The sequence below is a fragment of the Amphiprion ocellaris genome, chromosome 8 (genome assembly GCF_022539595.1).
Source record: "Amphiprion ocellaris isolate individual 3 ecotype Okinawa chromosome 8, ASM2253959v1, whole genome shotgun sequence".
Lineage (NCBI taxonomy): Eukaryota > Metazoa > Chordata > Actinopteri > Pomacentridae > Amphiprion > Amphiprion ocellaris.
Genome location: NC_072773.1, coordinates 31,109,089 through 31,132,441, shown reverse-complemented (window position 1 = coordinate 31,132,441; position 23,353 = coordinate 31,109,089). Strand labels below are relative to the sequence as shown.

Below are 23,353 nucleotides of genomic sequence, written 5' to 3'. Positions count from 1 at the left end.
AACAGCAACCAGCAGGGATGGTCTCTGAGTGTGTGAAGGACAGTGTTTTGCTGTGATGGTGTTCACACATGAAGAATCCCCTTTGGACTTCCTGGCCAGAGGTTTTAAGTTGTGCATCCACCCAGCCTGTAAACAAATCAAGCGAAATCTGCACCCTGCAGTTTCTCACACATCTATGCACTCTTACTCTCTCTTCTTGCACTCTGCTTTTCTGTTTCTCTCTGGTCGGTCATTATTTCATAACATCTCTCCCATATAAGGGCTGTGGCGTCACCGTCCCCTCTCAACTCCAGGGTGGAACTTACTTCATGTTTTCCCTCTCAGGCCATGAAAGCCTGCAACAAATGGAGGATTGGCAGCTCCATTAGAGAGACAGGAAAGGAGTAACAGTGTGAGAGTGTACTGCAGGCTGTCTGTTGCAGCTTTCCTCCACCGGATGCACAGTTACACATAGAAATGAACTTGTATTCTGATGTCCTTTTATGGGCCTCGAAACAAACCGAACTACCAAACATGTCAGAGTCACACACACAAAGAATATAGATTTTTCTGTCTCATGCTTTGCTTTTTCAAAATGTTCCCTTCTCTTATGGATTCCACCAGAGATGCTGTTAAGATCTTAAAACATCAGGAGCTTAGTCCAGCTCAAAAATCTATAAATTTTAACCTGATAACTGCACAGTTTTCAAGTTATTTCAGAGTAAAATTATTATAAATGTTAGAACAGGGGTCACCAAGCTTTTTGAACCTGAGAGCAACTTCAAGGGTACTGAGTAGTACGAAGAGCACCTTGTTTGATACAAACTTCCTCAATAGCAAACTTGCGCCATCATCTTTAAACAATAATAATAATAATGAAAATAATATGTAAAAAGACTGTCTGATCACATTATTGTTAATTATTCCTTACAATAATCATTAACAACAATTTCCACAACAATGACGGTAGGAAACACACACACATATGGAAATCTGTTCCAATATTTGAAAGTCAGAGGTATCCCATCTCTGAAACTTTGGTAAATATCTTTCTTGGCATTTTTGTATGAATCAGCATATTTGCAGCATTTTGTTCAAAATCACACCAGTTACATTTCTGTGCAAATTATCACTTCTAACATCTTTAGGAAATCATTAACCGTCATCAAATCATGCTTCATTTGTGCAAACCACTACCTTTGTAACATTCTTGAACAATTCATGAACTCTGTCCCATGTTTGTACAAATTATCAGTTATGTAAGAAAAAAAAATCAACTCTTTCACATTTTGAAATGAATCCTATCACATTAGTACTAATCACCAGCATTTTTCACCAGCACTGCAACATTTTTAACAAATCATAACAACAAATCATTCCACGTTTTCAACAAATTATTTTTCATATTTTTGTGTAATGGCATGGTGTTTTGAATGACAACATGTTACCGCTTTCTTTGTCTGTAAATGTGTGTTAGTGGGAAGCCTGGCATTGCAGAGCTTATCATGTCTTACCTTTACCTTGCAGCTCACAGTTCAGATGGTTGTTTCCCAGTGATGTCCGTTAAAAATGCAAAGGCAAGAAACCAGTCAGTGTCCTCAAGCAGCGAGATGTCTTCCCCTTTGGATTGCATCAACTCTTTGATTTCGGCCAACAGTGACAAAAAACGCTGCAAAACTGGTCCCCTGCTGATCCATGGGGTTTCTGTGTGTAGTAACAGGTCACCATGATCAGCTGACACCTCCTCCAGCAGCACCTTCAATGTTCTGGTTGTTTGGCTTAGGAGCCATTTATGATCTTCATGACACGAGTCATCACATGATCAAATCCGGCCACTTTTGTACATACATATGTCCTGCTGGTGAATGCTGCAGTGGTAATGTAGGAATGTTGGGAAGTCTGGATCACCTCTGCATCGTACAATGAAGCCTGCATGCCGACCCGTCATGGAGGAGCCCCGTCCGGTCGTCACTAAAACAAGCCTTTCTAATGGTACATTTTTCTCCACGAAGACACTTTTCGCCGCGTAGTAGATGTCAAAGCTGCCTTTAAGTCCCGGGATTTTCCTGTCCATAGTCCGCATACAGTCTCTGTGCTACCAGGTGGCTAGTTAGCATGGAAGCTTTGTAGCGGCTAAAGTAGCGTCTCTCCACATTGTGCCGCTTTGCCGACTCAATAGTCGCCCCGCAAATAGGACACATACATTTATCTTTCACTGTCGTGAAAAAGAACTCTTCCTCCCAGTCATCGTGAATAAATAGTGTTTTCTCTTTCACTTCTCTGTCATGTTCTGGGGGTAAAAACACATCTAACTTCCCAAAGTGTCTGCGCCCGGAAGCTTCAGCAGAGTGACGTGGTGGTTTGACATGCGCAGTGAACTTTGACTCGGACAAGGTCGAAGTTCATTTACACCGAAGACATTTTTTTTTTTTTTTTTTTTTAATTATAATACATATTGTAATTTAAAATCTGCATTAATGTAAGTATTTTTGATTTAAAAAGAACATCAACTATAATTTTTATAAGGAATTTCATGGTGACTAGTGTTGTTTTTAGAACATGTGTTGCCTGCAACTCACATGGTCTCTGCAGGCAACCAGGCGCCCGCGGGCACCGTGTTGGCTACCCCTGTGTTAGACACTGTGCTCTGGGCAAAGTAAGGTCATCCCACTTGATTTCTTTGCTTTGTTTATGTCCCACATTAACATCACAGTGAATACAAATTATCTAGGCCAAACTGTGTTTGCTGAAATTAGTCACATGTATCACTTACACAGCTGTAATCATATGTAAATAGGAAATATGGGAAATAGTTGTTTCCATAAATGGGGTCTCTTGTGACAAAAACATTTCAGAACTACTGAGTCAAAATAATTTGGTAGTTTAAGAACCATCTTCTTTACCAAACTGAGCTGATAGATGAGGCAGTGGTCCTGTCACGTCCTGACTCATCTACTGCTACAGCAACAGAAGATAGCTCTTCCTTCATCTCCTCTCATATATGCATAACGTTCAAGTCAAGAGAAAATTCTATATGAACAAAGATGCTGACTTTCCACGAGATAAATGTCTGAGAAACATAGAAATAAAAGGAAATGATGATGCAAGATGTTCCTTGATTTTTTCCAACACTAAACCTTCGCAAAAAAAAAATGATTAAAACACTTTCATGTGGCCAGCTTGATGTTATAAGCAGTAGACACCAAATTGACACAAACTTGACTTGAAACGGTCTTTTCACACATTAATATTAAATGATCCCAGCATGGGCCTGAACTATGTCTTTTTTCTTTCACATGCTGGTTCACCTATAGCCACCACAGACCACCTGCTGTTACTGAGCCAGCAGTGAGTGTCCTGCAGACCTGTCAGGGTGAGAGATTGTCCAAACACCTCTGCAGCTGTCCACAGCTCTGAGGGGAGCTCATACATAAAGAGAATGCAAAAGATTTGATTTTGTGTTTTGCTGAATAAAATGGATGACATATAAATGGCATACAGCAGAGGGTGTGTGTCGTTTTGTTCAGCAGGCTGCAGACCAGGACGTCCATGTAGCCCTACAGCACATGTACTCGTTGGCCTTTCTGTTAGATGAATAGTTTACCCTGCCATGGCATGTTGTGGATAAACAGCCCCTGGCACTCTTTCCCTGTGCTCTGTGTTGCTCCAGAGCCACGGTCGCTTTGATTACCAGGGGAGATAAGTAAAAAAAACACTCATCAATAATGTAAAAATGCCATTAATGACTTCCCCACTTCTGGCACATTGCCCCCTCCCTCACCCCCATCACATACGGGAACAGGACAAATATGGAAATGGGAAGTCATTGCTAAAACATCGCTGTTAACCTTCTGTGAAATGCACCATTTGGATTGTGACCTGATGCTTTGTTCCCAGAGTCACACCCTCTTGGATCTGCCTTAAATCCCCAGAGGCCACAGCATGTGACATCTACTGTAGTACCTCCTGCCTGTTTTACACCTATGATCTCAAACTTTACCTTATTAAAATATTCATGCTTGTTTGCATTCTGAATGGGCGCACAAACAGCAACACAAGTGTAATTGCTTGTGTAATTGCACGAAAAATGATAGGTTTGGTGTGAGCACTAAATCTGAGTTGTTTTCAGCTGCTGGAGATGAAGGGAAAAGGCTTTTTTCATGATACACATAAAAATCTTTTTAAGATTAGCGTGAATACTAAATGTTATTCCCCAGCTTGCGGCTGTTGTGTCATGAACTTAAACCGTCACTGCAGTTGCAGAGCTACAAAAACATGTGGAGGTAAATGTGTGAAGAAGTGCCACACAATGGGTACTTATACAAGTAACAAGATGGACATTTCATCTTGCCACCTGTCAGGGCCACTTAACAGAGAATTTAACAGCCATGAAAACAATTTCAAGTGACTCTGCAAATCATGTGATACTCCTCATGTCAATACTGGTATGAAGCAGTGTCTGTCCAAACAACTCAGCTCATCTGTTTGTTCAGTGGCTGAAATGATTATGCCTGCATTCACTTACTTCTCGATGAAATGAACGTGATGTCTTTGTTTTATTGTATATGTCATTAAAACACTCAACATAACAAGTCATGCTCTTGGCAAAACATGCAAAGGCAGCTACTATGTCTGTAACTGTCCTAAAAAAAGGTTGCTGAGTGGAGAGAAAAGGCCAAATGCCAAACATGTGAACCTACTGGAAATGATAAATGAGACACTTTGAACACACAAGCTCAGGTTGTTTATTTTGGTTCAGTTGTTTCTTATCTTTAGTCAAAACCAACTGAAATTAAAAGACTAGAGCCTAGTCTTTGGGAGAAATTCCCAAATATGAAAAGAAATGGGATTGAGTCCAGGAACTCACATCCTCGTCACGTAGCCAGGACTTTTTTTTTTTTTTTTTTTGATGGCGTGCGTGTTTGATGGGGCAGCAAAAGCTCTCAGCATCATCATGACCATCAATGAGGAGTCTGCGCAGCTTTCAGTACAACGTGATATAAGACCCCTTACCCCACCTACGCTCCAGCTGCTGATTGGCGTTACGCAGGTATCTAGCGATTATTTATTACCCCAAAGCGTGGACGCCTCATTTATCCAGACTGGATCTCGCTGCAGGATCTATCCGTTTCCATTCCACTCCGCACTCGGGCGCACGCAGCTGACTCCTTTACCAAATTATCTGCTCGACAGAAAACAGGTAAAGAAGAAGAAAATGCACATTTAAATGCTTTAAAATCGTGTCATTTTTTATCTGTTTTCAACTTATTTTATGAAGAATTGAATTTAAAGTTTACCATGGCTCTTTGGTAAGGAAATTTAAGAACGCTATGCGGAAGGACTGATGAATGTTTTTTCTTTCTTTCTTGGATAGATTTATGCAATCGAAGCAATAGTTTGATGATTATGATTTTAAAAATAAGATCCATTATGTGTATTTTTGCAAACCCTAAACCATGCGTTTTTACGCACCAGTTACGCAGTTGGTTGTGCGCAACAGGTACAATTGGTTCCTTGATGAAAATGCAATGCATTTAAAGAATCGGCCGAAACGAAAACACAAAATAACCGTAAATTGTCCCGCACAGACGGTGCTGAGAAAATGAGAAGAGGTTTTCTCCTGGTGACTTTGTTCCTCATCATGAAACTTCGCTGCAGCCAGTCCAGATGCGAGGAGACCGGATCTCGCAGATCAGCTTCAGACGTAGGTTTCCTGGCGCGTAATAACCAACCAGATTTTCATGATATCCTTTGAAAGAAAGTAATTTTATTCTCCTCATAATTGCAGCAGACCGTGGGCATGGACAACGCCAAGCGGAACATTCTGAAGAGGTATAGCGACTTGGATTATGACAGCTTTGTGGGTCTGATGGGAAGAAGAAATGCCGGTGAGTCTTAATTTCATCTCGCGAAAGTACCCTATTGATTATACTCAAAAGTTTTTTAATCAAAAATAATAGCAGAAATATTAATGATGACAAACTAACGAAAATAATACGTGTTGTAAAGTCTGGCCCTTTGTAAAGAAGTGGTCATTTATTGAGACCGTTTAATATGATGTTTTGTTCTTCAAAGCTCCTGTGATTTCTGTTTGACAAAGATTCCTTTTATGTTTTGTTTTTTCTTTTTTTTTATCAGACGAAAACGTTGTACAGTCGCCACAAAAAAGTAAGTTTGTCATTTACTAGTGTGATTAAACGATTGCTTTCTTTAAAGTGTTTGAAATTGTCATTAGACACTAAATTATATGTTTTTTTTTCTTTCTTCTATTAGGGGAAATGCATGACATTTTTGTGGGTCTTATGGGAAGAAGAAACTCAGAGTCTGGTGAGTGTGACAATTCACAAGAGCAAAATTATCCAAGCACGACTATTTGGAGTGTGGATTCACACTCACGTTTTCTGGTTGCTGATTTTCCTTATGTGAACAACATATCTATATGTGACTTCCATGTAATACCTGCTCTTATAGATAATGGCCGCTGGAGAAGAGAGTATCCAGACAGGAGAGGCATCTTTTTCAACAAGTGCAGACTGAGGTGAGTGCCTCTTCTTCTTTTTCGCTCAGCAGATGGAGCATCACTGAGTCTCCACTGCTTAGAAAAATAACGCTAACACTTAACCTGTCTAATATAGAATAAAACCCTATCAGACAGAGGAACTTCTGAAGGTTTTCTACTCTTCAGGTTTAATAACTCTGTATAGTTCTCATTTCTAAAAAACTAAATCTATAGTTTGGCTCGATTTTACCATTGATTTTTAACATTTTTGTGTAGTAATAATACTTACATGCTGCGTATCTGTTTTGTTGCAGGTTACTTCAGGGGCTGTAGACATTCATACGGAAGCAACTGTCATGTTGCTACAGTAACAGAAGATCACAGCCAACTAAATGTCTGATGGAAATGACTAAACAGACGTGATTCACACTGTACATGTGCCAACTGGTTTATGATCATAAGCCAAGCAGATTGTATTTGTTTTAACTGAAGACAAAGCATAATTATATGTGATCAATTCTATTTCTTTATCATGTTATTCTTTTCCTTCAAAGTTCAAAATAAACATAATTTTTCTACATAATTTATTCATTTAAACATTGGTGCATTTTCCCGTAGCTGTTTGATTGATTATTCAGGCTCAGCTCTATTGCAGACGGAAATGTTCAGTCACACTGTTGGGTTGTATAAAATGGTTTGACAAGAAGGATTCATTGGAGTTTTGTACTGTTTTCATCAGTGGCTGCAGAGTTCTCAAACAGAAGCAAACAGGGTTTCAAGTACACTCCTACGTCAAAGCATTTCATGTCAGTCAAAGGTAAAAAGAAACGACATTTTCACAGCACACTTTTGTTGCTTTTATTCCTGAAACAAACACTGCATCGCTGCTGGCCCTGGATTTAAAGTCTGCATTAATAATTGGGCTGCAAATATATCGAAAAAGAAATTAAAAGGCAAAATGCAAACAAAGACACAGACTTAAAAAGATTAAAGCAATTTAAAATTCATGTTTGCATATGTTTTTTTCAAAAAGCCAAAAGAGAAAAATATTAAAACTCAAATGTAATATCTGAAACTCAAAGTGGCCATAAGGTAAAAAGGCTAAATATATTAAAGATATGCCACATGTTGCTGTTCTTCATTAGATGAAAAAATTAATTCATGAATAAAATTAATAAAACTATTCTGAAATCCTTTCATACATCTAATGCTGTATCATTGCAGATTGGGTACTAATGATATTCATCCTACGATACTCCAAACGCACTGCGGCCGTGTCCAGAGTACACCATAAATCCTAACCCTAGTCCTGATGGTGTCAAATATAATTAAACTAAACAAAGCGTTTATGTTGTTTAAAAACAGCCAGACTGTATGTAGCTGCCATTGAATCACATTCAAATTTTGATCACTCATACTGGGATCATGTGCAGTGTGATTCTGGCAGGAATGAACTGGGATCAGCTCAAGGGAACTTTGTCAGAAGAAAAGACTAGTTAACCAATACACTGCACAGAGTAATAGACTTCTCTGCAACCATCTGTGCTTTCTAACACAGCTCCTATCACCCAGTCACAGAGTAGTAGCCAGTAGCCACAAGTGCTTGTATTGTAGACTCTAATGTAGATCGCAGATAAAACACATTCAGCCTCAGCTGAACTACAGCACACTCAATCAGTGATGTGTGTCTTGTGTGACCACAGTCCTGTTCTCAGTGAGCTTCGAGTTTAAATTGTCTGGCTCCGTTGCCTCTTTGGTTTGGTTTTTACTAACAGAAAAGGCAGCGGTTGTGTGACTCCTTCTGTCTGTCACCTCCTGAACTGCTTCATGTCCCAGTGTCATGGTTGTCTGCGAGGCTGGGCTGAGGTTCAGACGCTGGTGCATGGAGGAGGGTTGGTAACGTGGAATGTAGCCATACGCTCTCAGGTGGTAGGTGTAGTATTCCAGCTCATACATCAGCTCTGCTTCCACGTAATGAAACGACACCGCCAGGTCTGAGCAGCACTGTGGACCCTAAGAATAAAAAAAACACACAGATCACACATGTAAAACACACACAGTATAGAAATGAAACCAATATAAATGTATAACTGCATTGAAAATATGTTAGAAGTTCGGTATTGATCAACCACAACATTATAACCACTGACAGGTGACGTAAGTAACACTAATTATCTTGTTACAACTGCACCTGCCAAGGGGTGGGACATGTCAGGCAGCAAGTGAACAGTCAGTTCTTGAAGTTGATGTGTTGGACACAGGAAAAATGCTCAGCATAATGAGCTGAGCAACTACACACAGAGTGAAATTGTAATGACAGGGTGAGAGCATCTCCACAAACAGACAGTCTTGCAGTGGTTCAAACCAACCAAAAGTAGTCCAAAGACAGACATCTTGTGGGCACCCGAGGCTCACTGATGTGTGGCCAACACAGTCCAAGCCTGCAGAAGAGCTACTGTAGCACAAATTGCTGAAAACTTTACAACAGAAAACCCATTGCAGCTTGCTCTTTGTGGCGCTGCATCACCACAAATTGGCCAGAATGCCGAGATTAACAACCGCCTACCACTGAAAGCCTCTGCTATTGGAACATGAGCGTCAGAACAGGACCATAAAGCAATGAAAGAAGATGGCCTGGACTGATACAGCCCGGTGTATGTGCATCATTTACCAGGAGAATAGATGGCAGCAGGATGCACTACGGGAAGAGGGAAAGTTGGCAGAAGCAGTGTTGACAGTGTTCTGCTTTGAAACCTTGCATTATGTGGATATCCCATTCACATCCTAAAGACCTACACATGAGCCCCTTTCAGATATGCACTCCTTTCCATTAATCTGACAGCAGCCAAATGTGCCAACTTCATGTCTGAATGAGCAAACTGCTCACTTTTATGTAAAAGTTGCAACAGAACCCTCACGAGGCTGAACTTACTAGCATTTCTGTATCACAACATGGCAACAATTCTGAACAACATGCCCTCCCGTTAACAGACAGGCATGGACAGGAGACAGTGCTTCAAACTGTGAAAAGTGGTTTAGCATTTCAACATCAACATTGGTCTAAATTCATCACAGTTTGCTGCCAAAATCACAAAATACCTTTCTCATTCATTTTCCTTCACAACTGTAGATCTATTACTGAAATATCCATAAAAATAAAGCTTTACTATGACTAACATTACCAGGAGCTGAAGTTTAGTTTGTTGCTTCCAGCTGTTACTACCAGTCTTTCCTCTGAGTTTATAAAATACCCGCAGCGTCAGACACCAGAAAGATCCTTTTAAGTGTTTCCAAACCAAGAGAACAGCTGGCATTCACGCACATGGAACAACAGCTCTGGTAACTTCATTAATTACTTATAAATAATAAATTATTTCTCACATAGAGACAGTGTCAGTCTGGGACAGAATCCAACAGCGAGTAACACCGTGTGTTTTTCATCACCTTAGACAGGTGAGCTGTTAAACACAGTCACAGTTTATCAACTGCAGTCAAATTATTTGTCAGATAGCAGCTGGGAGTTTCTTCCCCAAAAGAAAGAGTTCAAGTATCTCAGGATCTTGGTCAAAATGGCGTGAGAGATGGACAGGCGGCTTGCAGTAATGCGGTCGTTGTACTGAACTGTCATGATGAAGAGGGAGCTGAGCTGGAAGGCGACGCCCTCGATTTACCAGCCCATCTATGTTCCAACCCTCACCTATGGTCATGAGCTCTGGGTAGTGACCGAAAGAATGAGATTGTGGATACAAGCAGCCGAAAAGAGCTCCTACAAAGGGTGGCTGGGCTCAGCCTTAGAGATAGGATGAGAAGCTCGGACATCCGGAGGAAGCTCGGAGTAGAACCGCTGTTCCTTCGCGTCAAAAGGAGCCAGTCGAGGTGATTTGGACATCTGATTCGGATGCCTCCAGGGAGGTTTTCTTTGGAGGTTTTCTGAACACGTCCGCCTGGGAGGAGACCCCGGGGCACAACCAGAACCCTCTGGAGGGATTATGCATCTCTTCTGGTCTGGGAACGCCTCGGGATCCCTCAGGAAGAGCTGGAAAGCGTCACCGTTGAGGGACGTCTGGAATGATCTGCTTCGTCTGCTGCCTCCGCAACCCAACTCCAGATAAGCATAAGAAAATTAATGGATGGATGGATGGAGCTCAACAGACAGAAAGGAAACAGAAACTGTTTTTTTAAACAGGATTTCCTCTAAATACGGTATCAATTTTATGAAGTGTCAACGCTACAAATTCAATCCTAAATTGTTGAGATTAGCACTCAAAGAAAACGTGATATAATTTAGTATCAAAAATATGACATATAGCACCTCCCATGTTTTGATAGTTTCTATTAGAATTGGTTCAAAGGATAAGGTTGGTGTTATTCCATAAATTCCATAAAACACTTTAACTACCAATATGGTCCTTTGTTTCTTCCCATCTGTCACACCGAGTTTCAAACCAATCAATCAATCAATATCCTACAGCTGCAGGGCACTATCAGAATTAGTCAAGAGGTTTTATTTTAAGGAGTACTGTAAGCCATAGATTAAATTGATGTTGTGTGCTAGTGAGTATATTCAGTACTGCATGAATGCAGTGATGTTTCTATGTAAAGTGGTCGCTCAGAGGGAAAGTTTGAGCCACAGATAGTAATGGTCTCACATACTCACTGAAGTGTGTGTCAGCTGCAGAACGGTCAACTGATTTGCTGTTCTGTCTGCATTTAAATCAGAGCTAAAACCAGGTGTTGCACAGTCATGGTAAAATGAACCATCTTTGCAGTATTTTCAGTTGAAAAACTGAAAGGCACTTAGTAGGGACTGCATTAGTTTTTGGAAAAGGGGCACAATATGGGACCTTTAATGAAGATAAAGTACAGTGCTTGTATCTTAATTGTGATAAGAACAGCTATCCAGTGTAAAAACAAGGCTCTTTTTTGTGCATTAGTAACACCTTTTTAGTAACACATGAGGTCTGCGGTGCAACGAAATGACCTAAATCAAGATCCAGTAACCAAGAAATTACTCGAAGTAACAGCATATAACACTGGTCTTACTAAATTAGCTTTTGTGCCACTCTCACATGCTGAGAGTTTTGAAACCACAAATATCCATATATACAGTCTGATGAAAACATAATTATTTTAACAATAGACGTAAATTTGTTTTCTTGTTACCCCGTCAAAGACCAGGAACAAAGCGGCTCCATACACTGGCAGCCCGTGTGTGACAAGATCAGTAATGAATCTGTCTCATTTTAATTGCAAAGAATGATAAATTAGCTACATCAACAGCAACAAATTGACCAATTTTCCTTTTGTTGACAGGACATTGTTTACGCTGCAATCATCTCCTTTAAAATGAACTCTCTCTATTTCAATTTTCTGATTGTATGCAGGGATCAGGTGCAGAATCCAAATGTGTCAGATACTCACATATTCATTTGTTTACTTATTATTCCCGTGATTAGTCATTTAAAGCATCATCCAACGCAAAATAAACAGTGTAGGGTACACCACTCACACTGAATTAGAAGATAAGGTCTTGCTCTATGTGTCAAATGAAAGAATTCTCTCATTTGAACAGTAGATTTATACTCAGGATTTTAAAACTACAGGTTCAGTCTCTCAACAGCATGTCTTCCTAAGTGACTCTCTCTCTCTCATACTGACAAGATGTCTGTCTGAACTCTGGAAACTAAATTGGCTTTCAATGGGGACTCAAGCTTGCACATGGTGATTTCTTTTTTTTGCAACTTATATACAGTAGTACCATTTAACAGCACTCAAATATGTGACTAATTCATAAATGAAACGGATATGAAGGGACTTGCCTCAACAATTGGGTAGTAACAATAGGTCCAGTACCAGAAGTTCTTGGAGAACTTGCTAGTTAGATGGTGTTCCGGCACAAACGGGTGAAAAGTTTCTCGATGCAAAGTATCTCTGGAGTCCCCAGCCAGAACGCCCATCTTCTCCAAACACTGCCCTAGCGCCAGGTCTTCTACAGGGGTCGTGTGCGTGCAAACCTTGGCTCGAAAACCTTCCACGAATCTCTTGAGGGCTTCTTTACTGAGCACATAGCCTGCCCCCCCGCTCATGTATCCTTGTTTGCTATAAGGCTTGAAGCGTTTCCCAAAATAAATGGGTTCTTCCGGGGTGTGATTTGAGAGGATCCAGCGCAAGTTGTCCACCACCACGTAGGTGTCATCATCTGCTTTTAGGAACCAGTCTGCTTCATTCACGTGGTGTTCGTAGACATAATGGAAGGCTCGGATGGTCTTCCAGTAGAGCTGATCGCGGCCTTCCTTGGTACCCAGGCCCACGGTGGGAAAGTCGGGGTCTGCTACCGAGCTCATGAACAGAACTAAGTTGCAGTGTCGACTCCAGGTGGCCCTGACGTGTCTGGCTTTGCTCTGCAGGTTATACGGTCCTGTCATCACCCAACAGAGAACTCGTACCTTCTTGTACAACACATCCGCCACCTGGCTGTCTTCATCTAGAGGGATACAATAGAAGACAAAACAATGTTAGGTGTATTGCAACAAATCTATCATATGTGCGATTCTACCTCTAACACCACAGTATCCTGGTATACTTTATCATCACGTCTACATGTGCAATCAGTTTACTTACACATTCTTCCTGTGTTTTTCTACTTCAGTTGCATTTTGCAAACTTTGTACTTAATTCTTAGATGCAATTAGTACATAAAAAGACAATCATTCTCCATACCATTTTTCCCTCATTGTGTAACAACAAAGTAAATCCAGCAAACTTGGACAAATAGTACCTAGAAGTATGCAGTATTACCTCTTAGGGCCTCAACAGATAAGAAGAATACTGCAGACAGTTAAAAGACAAAAACTATACTATGATCATAGGAACACTGTTCAATAGTTTCAATTAAAAAAAAACAATACAAACAATATCAAACTGATTATATAAATTCTGAAAGTAAAGTGTAGTGTAAATGCTAAATTTAATGTTAAAATTATCAGTTAAAGTACTAAAACGACACATATTTTTAACATAGCAGGCTTCAGAGTAATCAATGTTTCTCTCCGTTCACTGATTAAACACCTAAAATCCAATTTTACCAGGAAAATAATCCCTTCCTGTCTTAAATGGGCTCAAATGTAACTATTCATGAGTTGGAACCAGAAATTGATTCTGAAGAAGGATAATGATATGAAAAGTCTCCCACCTGCAAGCTGACAGGATTGTTTTTTTCAGATTTGTCGTTAAGATATGAAACCTCTTAAGTCTGAATCTGTGTTTTTGAGATTGTCATCGGTGTACTGCAGCTTCTCGGAGGAAATGCTCAGCCGTGGTATTAGCTGTTTCTTTTGCTTATGTCATCTAGCGTTTTAAAAACACCAAAGGGGCCCGTTAAAGAGGCAAAAATCTTGATTCTCACCACAGTGGATGTAAACCCAGTGTGAAAGTATAACCAGTTACTCTTAGGTTATCATCTCTTTATATGCTAATCTTTTGTAAGTGAACAGTTGTTTATGTGTTTAGAAATTTTCAGAGAGAGAAGTTGCTTATGTGGTTTATCAGGTTAGGCTGACCAATGTTTGAGTAATGTGAGATGTGTCTATTACAAAGGAAGGCTAGTAAAAAATTACTTAACGCCACCTCAGGTACATAGTTTCAGTGTCTTAGCTAACTTATGGAATTTAAACTAGACTACAGGTTCACTTAGAGCAGGGGTCGGTAACCTGCGGCTCTGGAGTCACTTGTGGCTCTTTCATCCCTCCGCTGCGGCTCCCTGTGGCTTTGGAAAATAAATAAACAGTATTTAATTAAAATGTATTTTATTTTAGTTCATTAGTTTTTAAAATGTCACTCTGAATTTGAAGACTATGGTGACCCTAGGTAGGCCAACTATGGATAAATCTAAGAAATGAAGTGTCTAAAGAAAACAGAACGTTTAATACTACGTGGGCTGATTCATTTGCTTTCACTGCAGACAGACTGGTTTATCAGTATGCTATTACCAAACAACAAAAAGTCAAATGCCGTAACATATTTCCAGAATAGACACACAGTCTTTGCTCAAAAAGATCCAGATGGAGATGAGAGAAAAAAAGCTGTTTCAGAACTGATGCAAAAGATTGAACTGAGCAAAAATCACTTCAAGAGGTGGATGAAGTCTGAAAATTCAATTACGTTTTGTGGCCGCTCAGGAAATAGTCAGGCATGGGAAGCCGTTCACAGATGGAGAATATATAATAGAATCATTCATTGAGATTTCAGAACATCTATTGATGGACTTTAAAAACAAGAGTGAAACTGTGCAGAAAATCAGGGATCTGCACCTCTCTGCGAAGACTGTCACAGACAGAACTATAAAAGTGGCAGAAGACATCACAAGACAGCAAATTAAGGACATTAATTCAGCTGTGGCATACTTAATTGCCCGTGATGAGTCTAAAGACAAAGGTGATATTGAATAAATAGCGCTGTTCTGCTGATATGTAAACTCTGCTGGATCACAGGAAGAAATGATTGAATTGATACCATTAAAAGGCCAAACACATTGGGAGGACATCTCTGAGGCTGTCTTGAATTGTTTAAGAGCCGAAGTCGTAAACCCACCTGGTGTCAGTGGCTACTGATGGTAGTATTCTGTGCCCCTGTAGTATGATAGGAGCACAGAAGGGCCTTGTGGCTTTACTGCAGAAGTCACTGGACAAAGCTGCTGACATTTCATTGCATCCTGCACCAAGAGGCACTATATACTCAAATATTTCCTCCTGAATGCACAGAAGTAATGAATGTTGTCACTCAGATTGTCAATAAAATAATGGCAAAAGGTTTAAATCACCATCAGGTCCGTTTGTTACTGGATGAGGTGGAAAGCACGTATTCTGATCTCCTGCTGCACAACAAAGTCCAGTAGCTGTCCAGAGGGGAGGTGCTGAAACGCTTTGCCACGTGTCTGGAAGAAGTGAAAACTTTCCTGGGCAGCAAAGGCTTCACCTTTCCTGAGCTGAAACAGTTAGAGTGGCTGGAAAAGCTACACTTCATGGTGGACATGACAGAACACGGTGAACACAGCTCTTCAGGGAAAAGGAGGCACAGCCCTGCACATGCTGGAGGAGGGTTTTGGCTTTTGAGCGCAAGTTGACAGTGTTTGCCAGAGATTTACAGAGAGGTACACGGTCTCACTTCCCCTGTTTGAGAGAGTTCAAACAAGCTCACAGTATGATGAATTCAGAGTATCTGCACGATTCTGTGAGTTCAGAGAGGAAAAAAAACATATTACCCTCCCCGTCACTCCCCTAAGCATCGATCTATCCCTACTGGATTGCATTGGCAGGTGTAAGTGATATGTAAATTAAGTTACGAATCAAGGCCAGAACTTCTAAAAAGTTTCTTTAAAGATCTTCAGAAAATCACCAAGAGAAGTCAGCATTCAAAGGCAGCAGGATATATCTGTCGACAAAAAATCCAGGAGTAGTTCTTAGCAGTGAAAACACCCCGAGAAGAACTGAAGATCCTGAGCTGTGCATCGTTCTCTATGCTGTGAGCGTTGGTCATTTTTCTACACCTACAGGGCGTATGATAAGAGTGACAGTTTTGACACCATTATGCTTTTCTAAATCTATTGATCAGATCATGACGTCAGGTTATCATATTTAACTCTAGATCTCACTTTACACAATATATGCGCATTAAGTTATCACTATGCCATCTTTTACAGAGAACATGCCCAGACATGTTCAAACTTTTTGCTCCACATCTTACCCTTATTAGTTTGTGATAGATCTCATGCATAATATACTTGTATGTATTATTATGATTTCAATATATATTAAAAGTTATAATACCTCAAGTTTACACCACTATGTTGAGTACACCACATATCATTTTATAAAAATCAAAGTTACAGGATATACTTTGTGATTTTCCAGCTCTGCGTGTGTGTCCTCCACAGACACATAGCATACCATCAAACATCCGTCACTATGTATTTTATACATATGTTTTAACTCTGGTCTTCAGTGCAATGGGGTGGGGGGTGTAAGTGTATGTGTGTGTGTGAAAGTCTTTGTGGCTCAAAATAATAAATAAAACCAAAACAATAATGATAATATTTCAGATCTACCCTCACATGATCCACATAGACGTTCCTCACTGCCCTGAGGTGTCCAGACGCCCTGTAGCTCAGCTAGTCTAGAAAACTAAGACCTGAGGGAGGATCTCAACAACTGCTGGTCTGCTGAGGAGGTTTTGCAGCGAGAACCGTTTCTGTATGGTGCGTCTGACACTCACCTCTCATCAGTTATAGCCGCTAGTTAACCACACAGCCTGGTGAGGGGGAAGAGTACGCCAGGCTTCTTTTTGTTTCTATGGGTTTCTTTTGTCATGAGCAAAGTGCATCAGAGAGATGTATCATTTTACTGTCAGTGAGTTGCAGTGTTCTTCTTGTTTATAGAGCAAATGAGGCATAGGTTATGTTATTTCATTAAAACTATGTACATGCATTTTCACATAATTTTGGACTATTGCAGTACAAACACAACAATAATAATTAAAAGAATCTGAATTGTGATTTTCTCAATCTCTCATTTAAACATATCAGTACTTGTTTAGAACATTTGTATATATAGACAAATTAAATATAATATGCATAAATATAAAATATATTAACTTTTATAACCTTGCTGTCTTGTGCAAAGTGGATAGTCAAACTGAATAAAAGCAAAAATGCATTTAATACATGATTTCTATATCATTTAATTATTTTTTTGACTTTATTATTAGCACTACAAATAATAAAGGGCAGATTATGAATCAGCACCATGGAGCAAATCTGTGGCTATACAGTATATTTGAAAAGGTATGAAATTTAAAAGCAAGGACTCCAGGAAGAGCAGCCACAGTTAAACAGTCCAGTGTCTAATGGTGATCTAAATTCAACTTAATACATTATCTTCCTATGTTCTAGATTAATGCACAGCTTGAATTATGGCTTTGTGGATATAGGCTGTACCTCCACCCCTCCTATAGTCTCGTCTTCCCCATTAATGTTCCCCTTTCAGTTTATGAATGAGCAGCTAGTTCTGTTTAGTTCAAACAGTCAGCCTTGGCTGCAGCCTCTCTCATCACTAGTCTCCTACAAACAAGGTCACAGTCAGCCATTTTCAGTGTTAGTTATCTTTGCATCTTGTCATGATCACATAGCACTTGTTTAATCAGCTACCATCTCTCCTATGCTCTTTTTCGTGTCTACACTCTCAGTCACTTCATACGCACTACATGGTTTGATCTGTAGAGTGTAAAGCACCTGCACGGTGAAGCGGAAGGAAGTTGACGAGAGCGGATCCCTCCTTCCTCCAAACAGTCAGTCTCTCACCCGCCACTGTGGCTTTTTCCAGAGCCTCTGACAGCACCGGGTAGCTTCTCTCAAACCACACCTGGTGCAGGAAGAAGTAGACGCTGCAGGCCCCCGCCAGGAAGCCCAGCAGAAAGACCCATCTGGAGCTGCCGCCCTTCATGGTGACGTCTCCAGCGCTGCGATGTCCCAGTTACAACATGTCTGCACGGAGCCACAACACACTGGGATCAATCTGAGGTTCAGTCAAACCTGAACTGGGTGTATTTATCTCATTAACATTTTTTTAAATTATATGCATACAGTGCATGATTTAATGAGTTTCTGAAGTTCAATACTGATATAGTATATAATTATGAAAAGGTTGAGTACTTCCAATTTTTCCAGTATTACTTTGAAAATCGTTTGTGTCAAATGGTACTAAAATCCAACTGCATCGCACAAGAAGACATTTTTTTTTATATATGCCTACAAATGAAAATATGCAATGAAGTTTTAGCTCACTCATTTACATGTTTACTGCTTTGCCGTTTTACCGCCCACTGCCTGATCACGGAATTGTAAATATATAACTCAATGAGTTTTAACAGACTTTAATTTATAAGAATTGAGGACTAGTGTTAGATGGACACTGTTTCATTTGTGTCAAATAGTGACTAAAATCCAACTGCACTGTATGACAATGCACATTTTTTATATATGCCTAAAAATGAAAATATGCAGCCAAGTTTTAATTCATGCATTTACACATTTCAGACCTAGACTGCATGTTTTAAACATTGCAAAACAAGAAATTTTGTATCAAGAACTAATTTTCCATTCTGTTGTTGCAAGAAATCCTGACAATAAAATATATACAGAAAAATATATAAGTGCAGCAAGGAATATTTTAATAAATCCTGTCCTTTGCTTTTAACATAAGGGAATCAGCATTTGTTTTTCTAACACACGGCATCTCTCTAACAGAGTGGAAGCCATGAAACAACCAAGAATGCCTTCAATGGAAATGATACCAGGCAGATGGTAAGTAGTTCTTACACTGGAAATCCCAAGTAAGTAATGAGTCACACATGCTGCTTCTGGTACGTTGTCCCAATCTTTTTACAACATTTAGTGAAGTTGTCAGACATTTCAGGGGACAGGATCATGTTGTCATCCAGTACTATGCTGCCTAAAACAATTTCTTGGACAACAAATGGTTAAATTGTGGATATTCAAGTGTCTGGTTCCTGCTGTAACTGACCTGCCAGCATCCAGTCTGTCTGTTCTCGTATTTCTATTATCATCTGTTGCATCTTGTAATTTGAATAAAGCTGCGTTTGAAGGTGTCCTGATGAAGTCGCTGGCCAAAAGAGTCTCTATACTGGTAACACAATCTGATCATTGTCACAAGGGTGTAAATTACCTCCACTGTCGAGAATTTGTTACTGGCTGAGCTGCTCCAAAATGTGCACAATTGGATCAATTTAACCCTTTTTTAACTGTAGCAATGCAAATGAGATTTTTCTTTTTTTCTCTGAGTCACAAAAGAACATAATTTGCATGCTGATGTTATATTTTTGTTACAAATCAAAATGTCAGGACTTGACAAACTAGTGACTCGTGACTGATGCTGTGGACTTAATACAGGACTGTGGATCAGAAAATGTGCTCCAGTAAAATGCTGTCACAGTGATTAGTACTGATCAGTCTGTGGAGAAGCTCTGGGATTAAACCACACTCTAAATGCCTCCTAATTTTGTTTAAAGATAGACTGAAGTAAACAGATGAACTGGGCTGAACTCAGTCTGTTTGACACAGATTTCACAGTTGACACAGTGTCTGAATGTCAAAATGTTTTCAGTTCAGTTCTGCTGCCTATGAGGTTAAAGACCTCAAAACCCGAGACAGATGTTAATGATTAACACTTGGCAAAAACATCTACTCTCCTATCCTGACGATAAATAAAAATTAAGCCACAATCCAGTTACCCTAATCGGGGATTTAAACCAAAAACACATGACAGAGGAGTGCTGAGGCAGCGACGTGAGGCCATAAGGAAAGCAGATCTGTTTGCATTTATCATTACAAACAGCAGCAGCTGTTAGTGTGCAGTAAACAAATCAAACAAAACATTTCAGAAACACACCTGCATGCGTGAGTGAGTGTATATGTTATTTACCTTGGCTTGGGGATCTTGTGAGTACGGTTTGTTGGCCAACCTGTGAGGGGATCAGTGTTTCCTGAGAGCGGCACCAGCCTGCTGCACCTGCCGGACAGAGGCTCTCATGTGCGGCTCACATTCGTCCGAGCTGCTGCTTCTGCTGCTTTTCGGTTCTCGTTATTTTTCCGTCCCCGAACAACATGATTACTGAGAAAAGCCACCGGATAGATTTGCATTCTTCAGCATCACGGGCTAAGCGCTGCAAATGCGGCTGCCTCATTGGCTGGCTGCCGATGACGTATGAGGAAGCACCACTTTCCCGCGTTTTGAAGATGTAGTGACTATAATTGACTCACAGGTTGAGTTAAATTAGGTATATTTATTAGTAGTAATTAAGGTACGTAAGGATAATGAGTGAGGAAGCGAAAGGACAGAAGGTAAATGTGTTGCTTTACAAATCTTGGCCACTAGATGTCACTCCAACAGCAATTTCTCCCCATCTTCAGCTGGAATATACAACAACAACAACAACAATAATAATAATAATAATAATAATAATAATAATAATAATAATAATAATAATAATAATAATAATAATAATAATAACAAGAATAAGAACAAGAAGAAGAAGAAGAAGAAGAATTTTATAAATAAAAAATATTTATTATTATTATTATTATTATTATTATTATTATTATTATTATTATTAATAATAATAATAATAAAAATAATAATAATAATAATAGTAGTAGTAGTAGTAGTAGCAGTAGTAATTATTTAAACTTAAATTTATTACAAATTAAATGTATTAAAAATTAAATTAAGGCAAAATTTATTAATATTACATCATTACTATTATTATTAGTAGTAGTGGTATTGACAATATTAATATTGATCTTTGACAATAATAATAATAAGGAGAAGAAGAACAAGAAGAAGACTATAATTTCATTTATACGGTACCTTTTAAAAACAGACCTTATCTTAAAGTGCTTTACAGACAGGACAAAAAAAGAAAACAAAGACAACCAGGAAGAACATTAAACAACAGAAGGCTGGTCGGTGCAGTGGTAAAAGATTCTCAAAATATATTAGTACAAAAAATACCACATAGAATCCACATCAAAGTAAGGGTAATCACAGATGGAATAAAAGAAAATAGCAGGTAAAACCGAAAAGGCAAAATAAAATGCGAATAATAGTAGTAAATAATTAAAATAAATATATATAAGTAAAAATAAATAAATGAGGGGTAAAAGAGAATAAAAGTAACAGTAAAATTAATAAAGTTTTTTTAACTATTAGAAGATAGAAATATACAATAAAAAAATTTAAAAATTAAAAAAATTGAAAAAATAGACATAGAAATCAATAATTAAAGACACAACTGAGCTGAAAAATGTTTAATTACAATAATAATAACTTTATTCTTAAAGCACCTATCAAAAATGTGCTTTACATTACAACAGATTTGACTTATTAGGTCTGTCGGATTCAAAACATGAAATATCACAATTTAAGAAAAACTAAATAGATACAAGAAATATCAGCAATTCAGAATAAGCCATATTACAAAAGTGAGACTGAAGATGGGATTGAAAAGAGTATAGCTTTAGTGACAAGTCAAGACTTTAAAACCATAATAAGGTCATGCGGGTGAATCACAGGTAGTGATAAGGCTCATAGGGAGATCTCATATAATAGGTCATCTAAGGCATTTATAACAAGCATTGTGATCTTAAACTCAATTCAAAAAGCCACTGGGAACCAGTAACAGACAGCTGGGATAGTGGTACTGTGGTTACTTCTTGCAGTGCGTGTTAAAAGCAGCAGCATCTTCACTTAACTGGATGTTTTCCTCGCTGACATCAGAATAAAGTGCATTACAGTAGTAGGGAAGAGGAAACCATGGATGACCTTTTCTAAATCTGCAGCAGTAAGGAATAATGACCTGATTTTGGTTAAGTGTTCAATTTAGGCCAAGAACACTGCACCCCTTCCATCACCTGAGGGACAACTGAGAGTCACGTTGTGGGCATCTTTAGAAGGGACGTGATATGGGATTACAGAACCAGGCTAGAGAAGAGATAGCTGGCTGCTAAAATGGGGCCAAACGGGAGCAACAATGAGGAAATCAGATATGCAAAAAGCAACACAACACAGGGACAGAACCCAAAGGCCTCATATCACTTTGATACTAGCAATACAAAGAAGACTAAACAACACTAAAAGCACTCAGCATTAAGCAGTGAGAGATCCAGGATGTGGTTGTAGTTTGTGAACAACTCTTATTTTTTTTTTTTTTTTTATCAGACTGTGGTCTTGTGCACTTTGCCTCACAAAGTAGAGCAGCTGGCACACTCTAAAAATATAACATTTGGGCTCAACAACAGCAAAAGACTGAACACAACAGTTTGCACCAATATTTGTTGAGTTATAACAAGTTCGAATGGAATTGTGTTCATAAAACAAGTCAGGGGAATTAGTTTCCTTCAAAAATAAAAGTTTTTTATTCACCATTCCTAACCACAGAGGGGGACTTGAACTTCATCTTCAGCTTAAGGTGACGAAAAATTAAGTCATCAAGTAAATTTTATTCAATCACCTCAATTTAAATGTAGTTTTAAATCAACTATGCCGTACATTTGAGCTTAAATTACACACAATATTAAGTCGATACAATTGCTACCATTACTGAGCCGACCAAATCCCTCAAAATTATGCTTGTAACTGTAAATTTGTATTTACTTTCCTATTTTTGTCTTGCAATTATGTACTAAATTAAGTGCTGGAAAAAGAATTGCTTTTTAGAATGCAGCATATTAACACCTGTCAAATTAGACCCCTCCTTTGAAAGTGCCTGTTTGAGAAGGGCAAAAATGGAAATCATACTGAGAATATTACAGAGCGACATCTCTTCTACTGTTCCTTTTTCCAGTCAGTCATTTCAGTTTCTGTCATGCCTACCTCCATCTGAGCTATAAACACTGAGAAGAGGGTGTTTTTGGCTGCTGTACTTTATCATGTGCTGTGACGCACTTTATCCTGTTTTTACGCTGCAAATTTCCCCTTGTGGGACTAAGAAAGGATATTCTCTTCTACTTCATTCTGTCTTGCTGCTGCTGACTAAGTGACTGTTTTGCACTGAAATATACCTGAAATCAAACTAAATGACCAAGATTGCTGCTAATGTTTCTGTCTGTCTTGTGTGATGTTTTATTGTTTTTATTGTTTTTTTTTTTCATTTTTTTGTGTTTTTTTTTTTAAACATTTTTAAAACATTTCTTTTGATTGCTTGTTTTTTATTTTTTATTTTTTTTTACAGTTGGATACATAATCAGCGGACTTATTTCCATGTGCAATATCATCGGACCCTTTAGACTCACAATCTGTATTATCA

At 38.9% G+C, this 23,353-nt stretch overlaps 2 protein-coding genes across 3 annotated transcripts; one reads left to right on the top strand and one right to left on the bottom strand.

Annotated features, from left to right (window-relative positions):
• Positions 1-4,975: 4,975 nt before the first annotated feature.
• On the top strand, positions 4,976-7,075 carry tac3a (tachykinin precursor 3a). Its single transcript, XM_023297147.3, has 7 exons — positions 4,976-5,179; positions 5,568-5,683; positions 5,768-5,867; positions 6,118-6,147; positions 6,253-6,306; positions 6,451-6,517; positions 6,793-7,075. Exons 2-7 carry the CDS (start codon positions 5,582-5,584, stop codon positions 6,809-6,811), a joined length of 372 nt encoding a protein of 123 aa, XP_023152915.2. The 5' UTR covers positions 4,976-5,179; positions 5,568-5,581; the 3' UTR covers positions 6,812-7,075.
• A 247-nt stretch (positions 7,076-7,322) lies between these two features.
• c1galt1la (core 1 synthase, glycoprotein-N-acetylgalactosamine 3-beta-galactosyltransferase 1, like a) lies at positions 7,323-20,226 on the bottom strand. Of its 2 annotated transcripts, none has more exons than XM_023297146.3 (4): positions 19,972-20,226; positions 17,832-18,014; positions 12,298-12,962; positions 7,323-8,491 (listed from the first exon to the last, which is right to left on the bottom strand). In XM_023297146.3, the coding sequence occupies exons 2-4, from the start codon at positions 17,971-17,973 to the stop codon at positions 8,153-8,155; spliced, it is 1,146 nt and encodes a 381-aa protein (XP_023152914.2). In that variant the 5' UTR covers positions 17,974-18,014; positions 19,972-20,226; the 3' UTR covers positions 7,323-8,152. The 2 variants fall into 2 exon arrangements, with proteins under 2 accessions (XP_023152914.2, XP_023152913.2); XM_023297145.3 differs by having other exon boundaries at positions 17,763-18,014; positions 19,972-20,223.
• Positions 20,227-23,353: the final 3,127 nt, after the last annotated feature.